Below are 17,827 nucleotides of genomic sequence, written 5' to 3'. Positions count from 1 at the left end.
AACACACCACTTCCAAGCCAGCACCCGACACTGTCGGTTGGCCGGTCAATTAACGCAGCACAAATTTGAATTAGTGAAAAACCACCTCGGCGCTTTTTATTGACACCAATAATATTTATTCGTTTCGTTTGCTCGTTCGCTTCTTCTTGTTTTCGGTTACGATCCCCCTCCGAACTCTGAGAGTTGAAGACGCAAAGATGCTCCAGAAGACTCATTTAATATTAATTAAAATAAATTAAGATTTTGTTTAACATATTAACACATCTTGTTTGCAATAAACTCGTTCGAACTCAGCGAGTCAAGAGAGCGTTGCACTATGGGGTATTTTCATATAAGCGAGCGGCCAAAAATATTTTTTTGCTTTTTTGTGACTTTTTTGTGTTGTTTGTACTTAGTATAATGAAAACAAATGAATTTTGATATTTTTCCAGAAAATAAGTTTAATTTTCGATTTTTTCATATATTTGAGGCCACATGCATTAATGTGGTGAATTTTAATATTCTTGCTCTGTCTATTTGATGCACGGAATGGCGGTTTATGCTATGTTAAAGTTTCTGATTTACGTTCAATCTCCCTCCCCTTCTTCTTGAGTTAAAATCCACCTCTCTTTGAAGACCCCCCCCCCCCTCCCCCTCCAATCAAAATTTGATTTTTGCGGTGTTTTAGAATTTTAGACGGTTTATTTTATGGAACATTGTATGGATTCTCGTCCACGTTTTTTGTTGATCCACTTGCAAATTCACGTTTTCCACGATAAATTCTTCTAAATCAAAATCACTATGTAACCGATTGTCGTTAGATTACTTAAAATATGAACTTCTTCTAGTGGCTTTTGTATACCTCGTTTTGAAGCTACAGAACAACATGCGTAGTTTTTCCTCTGTGGTTTTTCCCTGAGTTGATCATGTGATGGTTCTGCAATGTTGTAATTCTTACAAATGTACTCGAAAGTAGTTCTCACGTTTTCAAAATAGTGCTTCGTTATATCGTACAGGGACACTACGGTATTATTATCCATACTTTCAAAAGAACACAACAACGAACTGATATGAATATTCGACGAATCGTTTCTGTAAAATACTTAGAATAGGAATTTCTAATTTTATTAAACGTACCTAAGTACCAACAAAGTCATGAATATCAAACCATTTTCAAAACATACATAGCAGGTACGTCATTTCTGCTTCCGCAGGTAAATAATGTGACTTTAACCAAGCGTATACGCGAAATCATTTATTTTCATGCATGAATCAAAATGTTCAAAATGGCATAACTCAAAAAGTGCACATAAGTGCACTTTGAAATTTGGAGACAAGTTAGGACATGGTTCAAATTTTAAGCTGCAAATTTTTCAGACCGCACAAATGCACACAAAAAAAGTACTCCATTAGCAAAGTTGAAAAAAACTAAATTTTGAATAAAAATCCATCTTTTTTGATTTTTATTATTTTTTTTAGCCTGTAAAAGTGTGTTTTGTAAAATGTTATTAAAAAGTTGAATCAATTACCTTTCTGAATATATATAATGATGCAGGAAAAAATACATAAACAGCTACACAATACAACTATGAAAAATAATCATTTTTTTGTCAAAAAACATGTTTTTTCTTACCATTTTCGCCTTTGAAGGTCTGCAATTCAGTGAATTTTGAACCTACAACTTTCAAACTCTGGATTTTTCTTAGTTAGAATGTTTATTTTCGAAAAAAAATACCAAAAAAATAATTAGAGTATGTCGGTTTTTCGATTTATGGCCGCCTGAAACCCCATAGTGCGTTGACTCGCTGGGAACGCACTCGCTCGCGAAAGAGGAATTTTTATTGAATTAAGTTTAGCAAATTGAACCTGACGAGGCATCGCTAATCCATTAGGAGGAATCGATGCACAGACGCTGCGGACCGAGGTTTGGACCTGTTCTTCAGCCAGCCAACTTTTTCGGACATTTGTTTTCACTTTTATTTCCGTTCGTTCAAAATACAACGTTTCTTTGTTTTCAAAAAAACGGTGTTTTGCTGCGGACGGTCACGACCTAGGGAAAGGCCACCGAGCTGGGGTCCGAGACAATGTCATTGTCATATATGGACCATCAAGGGGTCTCAACGACTTCCCCCTCTCCGTGGGACTTGAGCAGACTTGTGCCAGACAGATCATTGTTGCGAAACCTCGTGCGATGCATTATGCAGTGAGCACTAAGAACAACAAATCGATCCATTTTTGACTTCAAGATAAACTGTATGATTTAAGGGGATTGTGTGACACTGCGGAAACAATGGCACCTGACGCTGAGTGTTTTTCTTCTTGATTTTGCTTTGGAAATTTAAATCTTTTGGTTTCAAATAAAATGAATTATTTTTTGTATTTACAAAATTGCAGAAAATAAAACAAGAAATTGAATCTAAACATCAATTGCTTTTAAAAGCAATTGATTTTTTCCAAATTTTGCATTCCTATTTTGAGTCAATCTGCAAACCCACAAAAAATCAAAATTTCCAAGAATTCATCCTCCAGAAAGCGCCATGCACCGGGAGCTGTGCAGGGCGCGTTGGTGGACACTTATGGGCTATAAAGTGGACTTTTGGAAGGATTTTGAACGAAGAAAAAACCAACGACAAAAAGAAAACTAACTGTCGCTCATAACGCAAGCGTCGGTTTTCTCACGATGCAGTGGTTCCGGAAATTGACAAAAAAATTAACATCTAAATATCAGCACATTTTTCAACTTTTATAGTTATCAGGCTAGTATTATTTTCATTATTTGCATATTAAATACAAATTAAAATTCAAAATTCATGCTTTTTTCTGAAAAAACAAACAAGACATTTAATCCACCTATGTGGTTGGAGCCTTCCTCACAACAATGGCTGTACACAAGTTTCAACTTTTTTTTGATCCAGCTTCAAAAAAGTACATCGATATCACTTAAGTGGCCATATCTCGAGACAGGGTTGCCAGATCTTCAATGTTTTGGTCTCGTTGGAAAGGTCTTTTGATAACCTAACCAACGTTAGGTCGGATGATGGACCCGGACATAGTTTACATACATTTAAGTGAGATCCGGCTTCAAAAAAGTGAGATCCAAATATATGTGAAAACACATTTTTATACATAACTTTTGAACTACTTATCAAAACTTCAATCTGTATAAAACTCGATCTATGGGACCCTAAACCAAGTCGAATGCAAAAGGTTCGGGTCAAATCGGTTCAGCCAGTGCCGAGAAACATGAGCTAGTTTGTTGATCACAAACATACATACACACACACATACACACACACATACACACAGACATTTGTTCAGTTTTCGATTCTGAGTCGATATGTATACATGAAGGTGGGTCTACGACGTTTTTATACGAAGTTCATTTTTAGAGCAGGATTATAGCCTTACCTCAGTGAGGAAGGCAAAACACATATTATCAAAAACCCAAATTTCGAAATTTTAATTTTAAAATTTTTAAATGCTGGTTCAAAAAGCAAACAAGATATTAAAAATGCAAAAAAAAATTGAATTCATTTTCATTTTGTTTTATCAAAACTATGCCCTTGCGTTCCCGGCATCAAAAGAAACCATTTTAAACCTTTAATTTTACCACACAACTTTACGGATTGGTCTAACAATATGGGCATGTGAATATTTCGAAAAAAATGTTTTGATCGAATTGATGTTTTCGGCAAAGCTGTAGATTATGAATAGGACTTTTTAGAAAAAAAAAATGAAGACGGAAAAGAAAATAGAATCATTAACATGACTTTTAATAACTTAAAGATGAATTTCCAAAATAAGTTTTTTTAATCAGCGAATTTATTTGGCATGTTTAGGGAGTTTAAAAAAATAAGTTTTGCACTAGATAATAGATAATTGCAAAATATGGTACCAAAGAAATAAAATGCTATAAATAATCTTATTTTTGGCAAAAAATCCAAAATATTGACAATGGCTTTTCTTTTTTTATTTTGATAAAGGGCATCGTTTCCAATTTAAAGGCATTTCAAGGTGAATTTATCTTAAAATGATCAATTTGTATAGTTTAAAACACTGCATGAAGGAAAACAAAACCAAAACACAGGTTTGAATGTATTCTTCACGAGTTATCAGAACCAAAAAAAAAGTTTTTGAAAAAAGTGTGCCTTTGATTTTGTTTTATTTCGGAAGGTTCAGCAAATTTTGCATAATGACCATTTTAATTTTTGTTGCAGATCGTGCACTGCTTATTAATGCATTCAATACTGGAAATGTCGACCACTCAAAAAATTATCTTTTAAAAATTGGTAAAACTTCCAACCCTAGAATGTTCTAAGATTAAATCAACTATAAATCACGATATATCGGGAAAAGGACCTTGGATTCATGATCAGGGACTAAAACTATCTCTTAGAGCAGAGGTTTTCCGTGAAATTCACAGAAATTCATTAAAATGATCCACATGTCAAAATTTATAAAAAATAATTCTAATAAAACTTACAAAACTTTTTTTTTAATTGCTTGCATTTAACTTCAAATATATACAAACCAAATAACTCAATTTTGTATGAACTGTAGACAATTCGTTAAAGAATCTTTTTTCAGAACCCCTACCAAACTGCCAAGAAATTCCTCTGTTCCCAACTTGGAACGAACCCATTTTTATCTGAATCTTTATTATTTTTATTACGAAATAAAAGGAATAACACCATCAGCAGTAAGCGTTCCTGCTGCCTCGCCAGAGATGCGATCTCAGCTCTCGTCTCTGCTGCTGCATCATCTGACAAACTGACTGGTGACCGCGGTTTCTGTGAATGGAAGCTTCTGGGGCCATCACGAATGTCAACGCCATTGCTGTCGGATTCAGAGCCAGGGGTCAAGTGCTAGAATCGGAGCTCGGCTCGAGACCTGTTTTGCATATCTAATTATGTTGCCGTTAAAAATGTTAATAAATTATTCATCTTTTAATGGTTGTTTTTTTCATGTGGCGATGCATGTGTATGACTTCATTCAAGGAGAGAGGTCGCTGAAGGGGGTTTTGCATTAATTGAGAGATCAACTTTTTGCCTAGTACCTGGTTGCTGCTACATTGTGGTACAATCTTATCGTAAGGCAAATGTAGATTTGTTCCATGAATTGCTGGGAAGCTCGTAAAACTCGTCATAACGATCTGGATAATCTTCAAATCCCCACTAAATTTGAGATTATTTATTGTAAACAGGGATAAAAAATAGATTTTTTTACGACGGTCTGCTCATCGCTCGATTTGAACTCACTTTCACAGCACGATTTACACGAAACGAGGAAAATACTTCGGTAATGTTCAATAATTACACCACACATCCAAAACCACGTAGATATCCGTACTCTCTGGCGTAATGTAATCCACTTTTCCCACTTGAGCTGGCAGTCATTAGCCGCGTGCGCCGGGGAGAATAATTTCAATTTTATTACGACAATAACGAACTCGATTATGACCGGGGGCCTGATGGTGTGTGCGTCTGTGGTGCACGACCCTATTTTTAGAACTGGCCACGATTTGCGTAACACATTCCACCGTCTTCTGGTTTCAGGGCCGAGGGCAGCAACATCCTGCTGGATCCGGCGCAGGTCTGCGAGGGTAACACGCACCGGAACAACCGGAAGGCGAAGCGGCTGACCGGCAAGCTGGCGGAGATCTGCAAGAACGACACCTCGCTGATGCGCGAAATCAAGCGCGGCATCAACCTGGGCTTCCGCGAGTGCGAGAACCAGTTCCGGAACAACATGTGGAACTGCTCGTGGACGATCAAGCGCAGCATGCGGAGGATACTGACCAAGGGTGAGTTTGATGCTGTTTTGTAAACTAGAATTTACTAAAATTGAATTCTGTCGATTGGAGCGTGTTCAGGGAGCCCAAATCTATCATACCTTGACGGAACTGACACGTTTACTGGCATCAAAATGTCGATTTTTCTGTGATGTGCTCTGTGATCTTCAAATCAAATTCAAAACTTTTTCTTTTTTAATCTCAAAATCAGCTTAGTAAAGATCCTTCTTAAAACGTTACTTAATCCACCTTAAGGTGGTTGGTGCCTTCCTCGCATTCATGTTGTATTTCAGGTGGTATTTACAAATTAATTTAAGAGTTTTTTTTATTTTTTTTTTCATTTGTTTTTTTTTTTTAATTATTGATTTTACTTGAACAGCAATTTTCAATTCTTTTTTGTTTACCAACTCTTCAAAATAAAGGTGAAAAGTCTCATGAGTTATATATTTCAGTAGAAAGTTCGTGTTGTCGAGACAAAATGATGCAGCAACATAATTAATACAGATTTATTGCCAGAAGAGACGGGCGATACGCATGCAAGCAGTGTTGCAAAAGAGTGATAGAAAAGCTATCAATAGATTATCTCTGCACCAAAAATATCCGAGAGTATAGCGGCCGTCACTATAGCTTGTGAGATCTCTTCTTGTGTCTCGTGATTCCCAGCGATGTCATTCTCTCTCTATCACTCCTTCCCTTTTCCTCGACTATGCGCTCTCACCGCTGAGTCTCTCAACCTCTCCGAAAACTACAATGAGAGAACGCGAGATGGCGATTAGGAGCCGACCACGCATGACGCCCCTTCAAACTGCGTTTGCAAAATTGGTTTTGTGGCGGCTTTTGTGGTTAAACGCTGTTGCGGTAGGATGATCGTGGAAGCGAGAATGAGAGAGAAAAGGAAAATGTCAATCGCGAGTGGGTAAACACAAAAACGTGTTCGGCTATGTTCGGCGCTGAGAGTTTCAATGAAGAGAGAAGAGCAGTTGTATTTGAGGCATGAATATTCAGGCGAGATAATTGTAGTTGCTGAGAGGTGATATTTTGATATTTTAACAACCCTGCATGCAAGGGTGTGTGGCTGCCAATCCCCCGCGTGGTCATAAAGTCAAAAAAGCAAAAAGACCCGGCCTTTGAGGTTATACAAAAATCACCCTTTTTTGTAGGTACAAAAAATCTTTTTCTTGGCATAACTTTTAAAGTACTTCACTAAACAGAATAAAATTTAATAGGGTCTTAGGGGACCCCAAAACGAACAGAAAAAGGCGGATCCGGCCAAAATCGGTACAGCCAGTTCTGAGATAATCCAGAGGCGAAAACATATTATGTAAAGCCTCTTTAATTTTCAATAAAAAAAAAAAAAAGTTCTGAGATAATCGTGTGGAAAAAAAATCATGTCTACACACATCCCCACAGACATTTGTTCAGAATTTGATTCTGAGTCGATATGTATACGTGAAGGTATATCTAGGAGTCGTATTTAAGAAGTTCATTTTTCGAGTGATTTTATAGCCTTGCCTCAGTGAGGTGAGGAAGGCAAAACCGTGGGATTTTTTTCGAATGTTTAAACTCTTTCCCTTCCTCGAAAGTACCTCGCCGAACAGCAAAGAATGTCCAAATGTTCATGTTCCAATAATTGACGGGTCACTCAAGCAGGAGTAGTGGGTCCTTAACCATCAACCGGCGATCCAAATTTCCCAAACTTCAAATGTCACCTCGCTGCCGCTTTAACTTTCCCGACCGTTTCCGACTTTATTTTTCGCCTTGAATCGAAAAATTTAAATCGAATGTAACGATATTGTCATCGCAATAAATTACATTTTCCCCCGGCTCGCCGGAATCGGTTCCGACTCCATTCATTGTGGGTCTTCAGCAGGTAAATTGCGATTATATTTTGACGGAATGGATTCCGCAGAGTTCGTGCCCTTCGTCGTCGTCGAACCGAAAAAATAAGATCAACTACACTTGCGCCCTTTTGCAGCTGGCAGTCAGTCAGGAGTCCTTGGCCCGATGTCTTCGCGGGTTCTTCCAAGCCTGCGACGTGACACACTGTGAAATGCTCTGACTTGGCCTGTCGGAGATTTGTTAGCGATCGGATCAATAAAACAAACAACCTCCTGCTCTCCTGCTTGTCTGTCGCGAGGGTTTGTTATTGTTTTTGCCCTCGATTGGGCCCCCTCCTTTGCATCACATTGTGGCATTGGCATGTCAACCGAGAAGGAAGGGGTAGGAGGGGGGGGGGGCAATTTTCTCTTTTACATCACGGAATCTTACGCGAGAAGGTCGGATCGTGGGAGGGTGAGGAAATGGGGGCCATGTCACGGATGCTGCTGCTACTGCTCCTATCAGGCCATTTTGGGGCAGAAACGCGATTTGTGCGCGCGCGACTCAGCCAGACGAAAAGAGACCGCATGATCATTATAATAAATGAATGTATATTGAGCCGGTGCGGATTATCAGCACGTTCTCACCCATCCATCTGGGAAGCGGAGGTTGTTGGATACGGGTTCGAGATGGTTCTGGAGATGGAACTGCAATGAAATGTCAGGTGGCCCTTGCGAAACCAATATTCAAAATAAAAAAAATGCAAAAAGATTAACAATTTATTTCAAGAGTGTAAATGACCCAAAGATTGTCAATGATAAGATGAAAATGTAGCATTGGTACAAAACAAAAAACACTTAACTCATAACAAAAAAAAATCCGAAATTAATCAAAAATATCCAAATATTTTACATAATAAGGCTAAAACAGCTGTCTCAATTCGCCCCATGTGTTCCGTTTCGCCCCAGATGATTCATAAGAATTATTTTGTAATTCAATACGGGTAATCTCACCTCAATCGTACTCAAAAATTGTGCAATATTGAAATTAATATTTTCTGATAACGCTCAATCTTGGTGGGGCTGTTGATATCAGCAAATCTAGCAAGAATCACCATTTTCATCGAACAATGTTTCACTTTTATTGAGAAAATTGTGAACAATCTAAAATTTCCAAACGATATCTCTAGAACCACAAATCGTAAAATGTTGATCATCAACCTTCTACGATTTGAGATTCACGAGATTTCACAGTTTGAAATTTGAGATTTATCACAATTTTCATGGAAGAAGCTGGGAATTTTGGGTGGTGCCAAAAAAGAGGCGGTACTCTGATTTGGATGAAAATCGGGATTTTTTGAGTTCTGAAACGCTTGATAATGAATTAACCGTGAATTTAGCGAATAAACAAATTAATGTATAACATATTTTTTAAAACATTAACCTGAATTCACATTAACGATCACACCGAATTCGCCAAATTCATCCTAACAATAATGTGAAAAAAATGCATACGGAAACCTAAAGAGCCCGGCAAAAACATAAATTTGCTGTAATTTTTCAAAAAATTTGAATAACGTACTACACGGAGAAAAAAGATTACCCAAAATCGTGAACAAGCGTTCATGAAAATGGGAACCACGAACAAAATGTTCGAACCCCATGGTATGATTTTGAAAAACGTACCATGGCATTTGAACACTTTGTTGTTGTTTCCTATTTTCATGAACGCTTGTTCACGATTTTGGGATCTCTTTTTTCTCCATGTAGTTTTAAAATCTTGGAAGCAGTTTTCAACGCAAAAACTAAAAAAAACGATTTCTTTTTGTTTTTTTTTTTAGTTTTAAAATCATTTCTAACTTTAAAAAAGGTATTTTCTTACCCTTGAAAAAGTCAAAGTATGGTTATAAAATTCTGAAAAAATGTAATCATTTGACCAATGAACGCCTATTTGGGTAGAAAAAATCTCGAAAAAAAAACATTTTGTGGCTTATTGAAAAACTCCATGTTTTTAGGGGCTCGAATATGCTAAATACGATTTTCATCGCATTTCAAACAATTATTTTTATAAAAAGTTTGAAATTTATTTAAAAAAAATAAGGTGCATTTTACAAAATTTCCCAAATCTCCTTTTTCACTGCAATAGAAAATTCACATCAAAATTTTGTTTCAAGAAAACTTTCATTTCATTCCGTAAACCTTTTTTCAACTTGACCTAACACAATTTTCTCAGCCAACACTCTGATTCAATTTTTTTTATTTTCTGTTCACTTGAACATACACATAAAAAATGGTAGAAGATGTAAAATTCTGTTGTTGAAATCAAAAGTTAATTCATAATAAATTTGAATAACAATGACAAATTCATAAAAACAACCCTTCATTGAAAAAAGACAAAAAAATGATAAGAAATTACAGAATTTTACTATTTTTGATTTTTTTTTATTATAAAAAAAAAACATTTTTTTCGGAATTCTGAGTAGTTTTCAAACCATCACCATTTCAGGAAACAAATTATTGAAAAAAACAAGTATTTTTTCGAATGTTCAAAAATTGAAGGGGTCGTACTCCCCTCTTTCATGCGAAATCGAAAAATGGAGCTCGGATTAGTGATCAGGGTAAAAAATTACCCCTTAAAACAAGGTTTCAAGCAAAACGGAGAGGTGTCGGTGCAACTGCTGTATGAGTTTGCGGAATACTGCCCAGTTATCTGAAACATGTATTAAAATAATTGAAAAATTTAATTCTTATCCTAACTTACAAAAAAAGTAGATTCAACATGAATTGATGTTTAATCCAATCATTGATGGAAGAATCTTCATTAAAAAAATGTTTACACTCATCAAGAGAAAAAAAAATCCAAAGGGAACATGGACCTTCTTTCTCACGCACGAAAGTTCGGTTAAAAGATACACCAAAAAGCATCATCTGGATTATTCGACGGAACACCGATTTCACTACTCCACTTGCAGGTGTAACGTCAAATGCAGCAGTCAAATCGTCACAAAAACGATATTTTGCCACTTGGCCATATAAATTTGTTAAGAAGTTCGCCAAAATAATACATAAAATAATGATTTAAATCATATCTTACATTTGAAGAAAAACAAATCTTACTATTTTAGCCTACATTAAATTTCAAAGTTAACAATAAATTTTATTTTTTTATTAGGCAAATTTAGTTTCAAAATCTCGAAAAAGTTTCGAAAGGGTTTTTCCCCTCATCGAATCCTCTCCACTTCCATTTCAGTAGTCATGTTGTAACGAGAATTGACCGCGCATGTCTTGTTTGGATCACATTCATCCCACCGCCGGTCCGGCATTCCACTTTGTGCCACTCCACCTTTTGCCACCTTTTGGCCGCTGCCGCAGTTCTTCAACGTCGTCGTCGGATGGATGCAAACGAGGAGAGCAGCAATTCTTTTTGTGTGTTGCTTCTCCGCGTAGGTACTCTATATTTGAAGATAAACAATCTCATTGAAATTGTCAAGATTACATCACTTAAATTCAATAAACATTAACCGTGATTCGATCGCATAAAGTTAATTTAAGGTATTCACAAATTGACAGGTAAATTGTCTCTCCCTCGCCGGTTGATCCGGGCCAAAGCCGTTCGGATCAGGCTCTGAGGGAGCTTGAGGACTAGTCCACAAGTCACTAGTTTTGCGCTTGATCCTATTTCGAGCGGACACGACACGCCACTCAACTTGGCTGGCTACCTGACGCAACTCGAGACTCAACTCAACTCTCGGTTGTCCCTTTGCACCTTAGGACACCCTGAATGTGTCTCTCCGTGTCTTAAGATGGGCCTACAATCAATTTGGTTTCGCGATAGGTCGAAGCCACGGACGACGGGGACGGATTACTGACGGGTGAATTGACTGGTTGACACGCGGCGACTCCGACGTTCCAAAGACAGTGAAACCTGATCAAATTTGTTGCGTTTTGCGTTTGTCAATCTCGACGCTTGTTGGCGAGCTAACTCCGGTGTGGCGTGGTGCGTCGACGTGGATGGACATAAATTAGTGTCGCCAGGTATGGAAGGGTCTTTGGTGGGGTGAAGGGGAGAAAGGGCATGTCTATTCGAGTAATTTGCGTCACAATTTTGCTGTCAGAGGTAATGCCTTTTTGATAATTTGTAGAAGTGGCAGTCACTCGGTAGTTCATTATTTATCTTGATGATGATGATCACCAAACTAATTGTTCAAACTACCTAGAAATATCTATTTGCTGATTTTCGTAAAACAGTGACATCATCAAATCAGCTGAAACTGTTTTTCCTCGACCCTGACCAATTCCAGCATCCACTCAATTGTTGTAACAATAAACAAAACTCATTACAAAGTCATACCGCGGTTGGCAACCATGCATGGAAATAACCAATCAACATAATCCCACTTCCCAAGATCCACCCACACTCACTTGCTACCACTTCTGAGATTCCCGGCAGGCGCCACTCTGTTTATAAATCATCATCTCTTGGAAGAGATTTTCCTTCATAGCACCCCGCATGTGGATAATTGTTTGTTGATTTTCCTCCGCCCAAGGAGGTGAAGAAACTCATGCCGGGCGCAGCTCAAATAAAGTCACCCGCGCAAAAATCCCCACACCTTAACCAGTCGAGGCGCCATGCCACCCCAACACGGCCCGACTGGGGCTGGGCACGGCAATTGGTAGAAGCGTCAACAACATCGAAAATGACTTAATCAGTTTTTGCGTCGTTTTTTTCTTTTCAAACATTTGCTTGAAGATTGTGGAAGGAACAAACAAAGCTGAGCGCCGTCGATGGCCGAGATTTGTTTGACGAGGTTTGTTAAATGGTTTGTCGCCTCTTTTTTGGGAGGTTTCTGTTAGGGGAGGATACTGCCCTGATAAAAAGTCTAACTAACAGGATATCGTTGCCAAATAAAATTACTATTACTATTACTACTATTACTATTACAATTTAATTTTAAAAAAGGACATTCCAACATAAAATTTATAGAAACTGAAGAACACAATTTTGAATTGTAATTCACAAAGGCACCCAACCTTACGGTAGATCCACACAAAACTCACCCCAAAAAAAACTGATAGTCTCGATTGCGGTTTGCCAATATTGACTGATTAGATGTGCGCCGTATGCGGACATACATTACCATTACGGATTGGGTGGGTTTGGCCACGAATCCAGCATACACAAGCTAGTGGAGTGGCAACATCGTTTAGCAAATGCAAATGATCCCATCTTGGCGAGTCGTCGCGCACGGTTGCGTATTTTGAAATCAATTAGCGCCACCCGCGAGTTTTATTTTTTGGGGGGCTGCTCAAGACCAGCAACTTCTTCTTGCTTTTTTCAGTATTTATTTATGCTAATTTAGATATCTCGTGGTGGGTTCCCAGAGCCTGTGGAGGTCGCAAGTGGTCGCTGCACATAATTTAATTAAACGATATTTATTTTATCAATTCCCTTCAAGTTGAAATTTATATTGACTTTCAATTTAAGTTCGGGTCTTATCTCACCCGAAGACTACTCCGGGAGGCCAATTCACACGCCACTTGTTTATCTCGCTCCGCGGACAACTCATTTCACTTTTGTACCCCTCTCTTTCCCCACCACAATTCTCCCCAGATACCCGCGAAACGGCGTTCGTTCACGCAATCACGGCCGCCGGCATCACGTACGCCGTCACGAAGGCCTGCACGATGGGCGACCTGGTCGAGTGTTCCTGCCAGAACCACGTCAAGAAGAGCGTCCAGCAGTACGTCAACGGAAACGCGCAGCCCCTGCCGGTGTCGGCGTTGACCACCTCCACAGCGACCGGCATCAGCCCGAAAGGTCCTCGAAGGACACCGGCGAAAAATGGGCGCAAAATGAACGCCCGCAACACGATGCTGATCACGTCCTACGCCAACTACAACAACCTGCCGCCGCCGGCGGCGACGATGAGTTCCGGCGGGGGAAACCGGAAGGATGTGCTCAAGTCACTGCAGAAGAACCAGCAGAAGCCGAGCAAAACTAATGGGAACGGACAGGATGGAAGCTGGGAGTGGGGTGGCTGCGATGATAATGTCAACTTTGGCTTCCGGAAGTCGAAGGACTTTTTGGACGCTCGGTTACGGAAGAAGAGCGACATACGGACGCTGGTAAAGTTGCACAATAATAATGCTGGGCGATTGGTGAGTTGGAAAACACAGATGAAGATGAAGCACCGATATTCGAGAAGTTTTGCTTAAGAGAAATTTCATTTCAACCAACTTATTTGAGACTTGTTTTTTGTCGAGTTTAAATGTCAAACAAAAACAAAAACAAAAACAAAAACAAAAACAAAAACAAAAACAAAAACAAAAACAAAAACAAAAACAAAAACAAAAACAAAAACAAAAACAAAAACAAAAACAAAAACAAAAACAAAAACAAAAACAAAAACAAAAACAAAAACAAAAACAAAAACAAAAACAAAAACAAAAACAAAAACAAAAACAAAAACAAAAACAAAAACAAAAACAAAAACAAAAACAAAAACAAAAACAAAAACAAAAACAAAAACAAAACCAAAACCAAAACCAAAACAAAAACCAAAACCAAAACCAAAACCAAAACAAAAACAAAAACAAAAACAAAAACAAAAACAAAAACAAAAACAAAAACAAAAACAAAAACAAAAACAAAAACAAAAACAAAACCAAAAACAAAAACAAAAACAAAAACAAAAACAAAAACAAAACCAAAAACAAAAACAAAAACAAAAACAAAAACAAAAACAAAAACAAAAACAAAAACAAAAACAAAAACAAAAACAAAAACAAAACCAAAACAAAAACAAAAACAAAAACAAAAACAAAAACAAAAACAAAAACAAAAACAAAAACAAAACCAAAACCAAAACAAAAACAAAAACCAAAACCAAAACAAAAACCAAAACCAAAACAAAAACAAAAACAAAAACCAAAACCAAAACCAAAACCAAAACCAAAACCAAAACCAAAACCAAAACCAAAACCAAAACCAAAACCAAAACCAAAACCAAAACCAAAACCAAAACCAAAACCAAAACCAAAACCAAAACCAAAACCAAAACCAAAACCAAAACCAAAACCAAAACCAAAACCAAAAACCAAAACAAAAACCAAAAACAAAAACAAAAACAAAAACAAAAACAAAAACAAAAACAAAAACAAAAACAAAAACAAAAACAAAAACAAAAACAAAAACAAAAACAAAAACAAAAACAAAAACAAAAACAAAAACAAAAACAAAAACAAAAACAAAAACAAAAACAAAAACAAAAACAAAAACAAAAACAAAAACAAAAACAAAAACAAAAACAAAAACAAAAACAAAAACAAAAACAAAAACAAAAACAAAAACAAAAACAAAAACAAAAACAAAAACAAAAACAAAAACAAAAACAAAAACAAAAACAAAAACAAAAACAAAAACAAAAACAAAAACAAAATAATTTTGACGATTTTTTTCATGAAAAATTCAAACGAGGGTTTTCCATGGTCGGAATGAGCTCAAATCTGGAAATTAGCCCAGTAATGGACCAATCTCTGATTTCAGGGGGAAGTTCTGGATTTGTTTAGAAGTATTCATGTACAGTGCAGACTCGATTATCCGAAGCCTCGATTATCCGAAGTTCGTTTAACCGAAGGTTTGTATGGGACTTCGAAAATTCAAATCAAGAACGAAAATTTTATTTGTCGTTTTTTTTTTAATTTCCTTGCTTGTAATACTAAAATCGAGTTCTGCGACCACATTTTAGTTAAAATTTAATGGTTGATTGCCTTGAATATTACCAAACTAATCAAAAAAAAACTCTGAAAATTTATTTTTTCAGTATTTCTAAACTGCCATTTTGGCCGCCATCTTGGATTTAAAACTCTAAATCACTTTAGCTTAGTAAAGGGGCCATACGCAAACTCGACAATCAAAAATAGGACAAAGAAAAACATATTTTTTTCGTGATTCGATTATCCGAAGTGAATTTTTTTCTGAGGCCTTCGGATAATTGAGTCTGGACTGTAGTTTTAATTGCAATGGCTATTATCATCCGATTTCCAAAACAATATAATTTTTTGATCCAGATCCTCCAGATCATCGAAAAATTAAGTGTTCTCATCTAATTTCTTATCTAATTTACCCCTTTTCCTCCACCAGGCCGTCAAGCAGTTCATGCGGATGGAGTGCAAGTGTCACGGCCTGTCCGGCTCGTGCACGATGCGCACCTGCTGGATGAAGATGCCCCCGTTCTCGGAGGTGGGTTCCCGCCTCAAGGAACACTTTGACGGCGCCACGAAGGTGATCGCGCGCAACGACGGCCACAGCTTCATGCCGGACGACCCTTCGATCAAACTGCCCACGAAGCGGGATCTGGTCTACACCGAAGATTCGGACGACTTTTGCGAGGTGAACGCGAAAACGGGCTCGCTGGGGACGCACGGCCGGGAGTGTAACATAACCTCGAACGGGGTGGACGGGTGTAATCTGATGTGCTGCGAGCGGGGTCAAGCGAGGAAGCATGTGGAGATCAAGCGGAACTGCAAGTGCAGCTTCAAGTGGTGCTGCGAGGTCACGTGTAGCACCTGCATTGACATCAAGGAGGTTTACACCTGTAAATAGGTCTCGGTCTGTTTCTTTCTCTCTCTCTCTCTCTCTATCCAAGTGAATATCCGGAAGACTGATCCAAGTGACAACGGCGGAGGACCCAAAGGGAATGATGACGTGGGGGCGTAAATTTGGCTGTACTGTGAGGACTGTGAGGACACCTCTGATTCTTGAAGAATCGGAGGTGTTTAGAAATTGGCATGGAATCGACCCAAATCGAAACGAAGTATTGTTGTGTTATGGCAGTGTACTTACTTACCAGATCTTTGAAATAAGCTTTAATCAATCTGTAGCAACTTAGGAAGCATTTTAAGAAAAATAAAAAAAAAATCGCCGCAACCACTAATAACTAGGTTATGTTTGCAATATTTATTGTTAAGTGTGATTAAATCCGGCTTACGAAAGTTTTCTTGTTTGTTATTTGCCCCTTTTTTGAAAGAAATCTCCCAACAATTACCATCAACGCCCCACCAGTCAGTGCCACATGAATCATTAATAATATCGCGTGATTAAAGCTGCTGCAGTGTAACCAAACCATTAATATCATCTTTATATGCGATGCTGTCTGCAAACTTGTGCTGAAAATACCTCCCGGGAGATCCTGCGGCAGCAACAACTTATAAAAAAAAAAGTTGTTCCAATTTCCCTCCTCAAACCTCACAATCCTCCCTCCCTCCCTAAACAGCACAACTTTCATTAATTTAGTTGTAAGTATGTTCTGCGGGCGGGGCGGCTCCACCACCAGAAGCAACAGTTTTGTTCCAGGGCTTGTTTTGGGGTCGCCGGAGACGCGCGCGCACTCATTCTCGTGATCACAATTTATGGTCGTAATATTTTTGTGCACAAGAAGGAAGGAGTAAGAAGGCTCGGTTTTAATTCCCAGCAGCCACCCGCGCGCCGATTGCGCGAGGGTAGGTCCACCGGGACAGGGTGACGAAGTGAATCCTATCTGGAAATCATATTTCAACTCTTAAAAGCCCCTGCGCCTTCGTGTGCGATTGCGCTGGACCGGGGGAGGGGTTGCCAGGTACAGGTGGACTCGGGTTATGAGGCACGAACTTCATACTCAGATTGAAAGTAAATGAGTTGAGTCATTCAATGAAGCTTTCGAGCTAATATCTGTACAAAATCTAAGGGAATCTTTGTTGGAGCAATCAGCATCAAAGCAAAATTGGAAATTTAGCTGTAACTTTACCAGATCACCTTCGATCGAGTTGCAATATTCTACAAAGTTGTTCTCCAGATAAAAATAGTTAAAACATATGGTTTGGAAGTCACTGTAAGAGTTTTAAAACTGATTTCCAGATCATAATGTTACATACGAGTCCTTCATATAAAATTCTCTTTTAATACATATTAATTCTACTTTTTGGTAGCGTCAAACAATTGAACCCACACTGTATCCCCCTTCGATTAGCTCACACAAGACGAAAGGACTCACTTTAATATCAGTTCGTTTTCCCCACTGCTTTTGCAGTTTGGGTAGTTATTAATTAAAATTTCACGTCACGATATCTGTTGGAACTCGAGCTGCAGCAGCCTTAACCCTCTAAGACTCAATCTCATCTCTAGACGGGCTTCGATCAAAAAAAGAAAAAAAAAGCATTGGAAGATAAAATTCCTAATTTGTTTTTAATCTTTAATTTGAAG

The 17,827-nt window shown here is 38.0% G+C and overlaps 1 protein-coding gene across 1 annotated transcript in view; it reads left to right on the top strand.

Annotated features, from left to right (window-relative positions):
- LOC120423995 (protein Wnt-6) overlaps positions 1–16,581 on the top strand; it is a 35,910-nt gene extending 19,329 nt beyond the window's left edge. Inside the window, exons 2-4 of the mRNA XM_039588004.2 lie at positions 5,535–5,782; positions 13,199–13,746; positions 15,731–16,581. Of these exons, the coding sequence (XP_039443938.1) occupies positions 5,535–5,782; positions 13,199–13,746; positions 15,731–16,192 (1,258 nt within the window). The 3' untranslated portion in view covers positions 16,193–16,581. The remainder of the gene's footprint in view (positions 1–5,534; positions 5,783–13,198; positions 13,747–15,730) is intronic.
- Positions 16,582–17,827: the final 1,246 nt, after the last annotated feature.

Source organism: Culex pipiens, chromosome 2 (genome assembly GCF_016801865.2).
Source record: "Culex pipiens pallens isolate TS chromosome 2, TS_CPP_V2, whole genome shotgun sequence".
In the NCBI taxonomy this organism is placed as follows: domain Eukaryota; kingdom Metazoa; phylum Arthropoda; class Insecta; order Diptera; family Culicidae; genus Culex; species Culex pipiens.
This window is presented reverse-complemented; position numbering and strand designations above follow the sequence as displayed.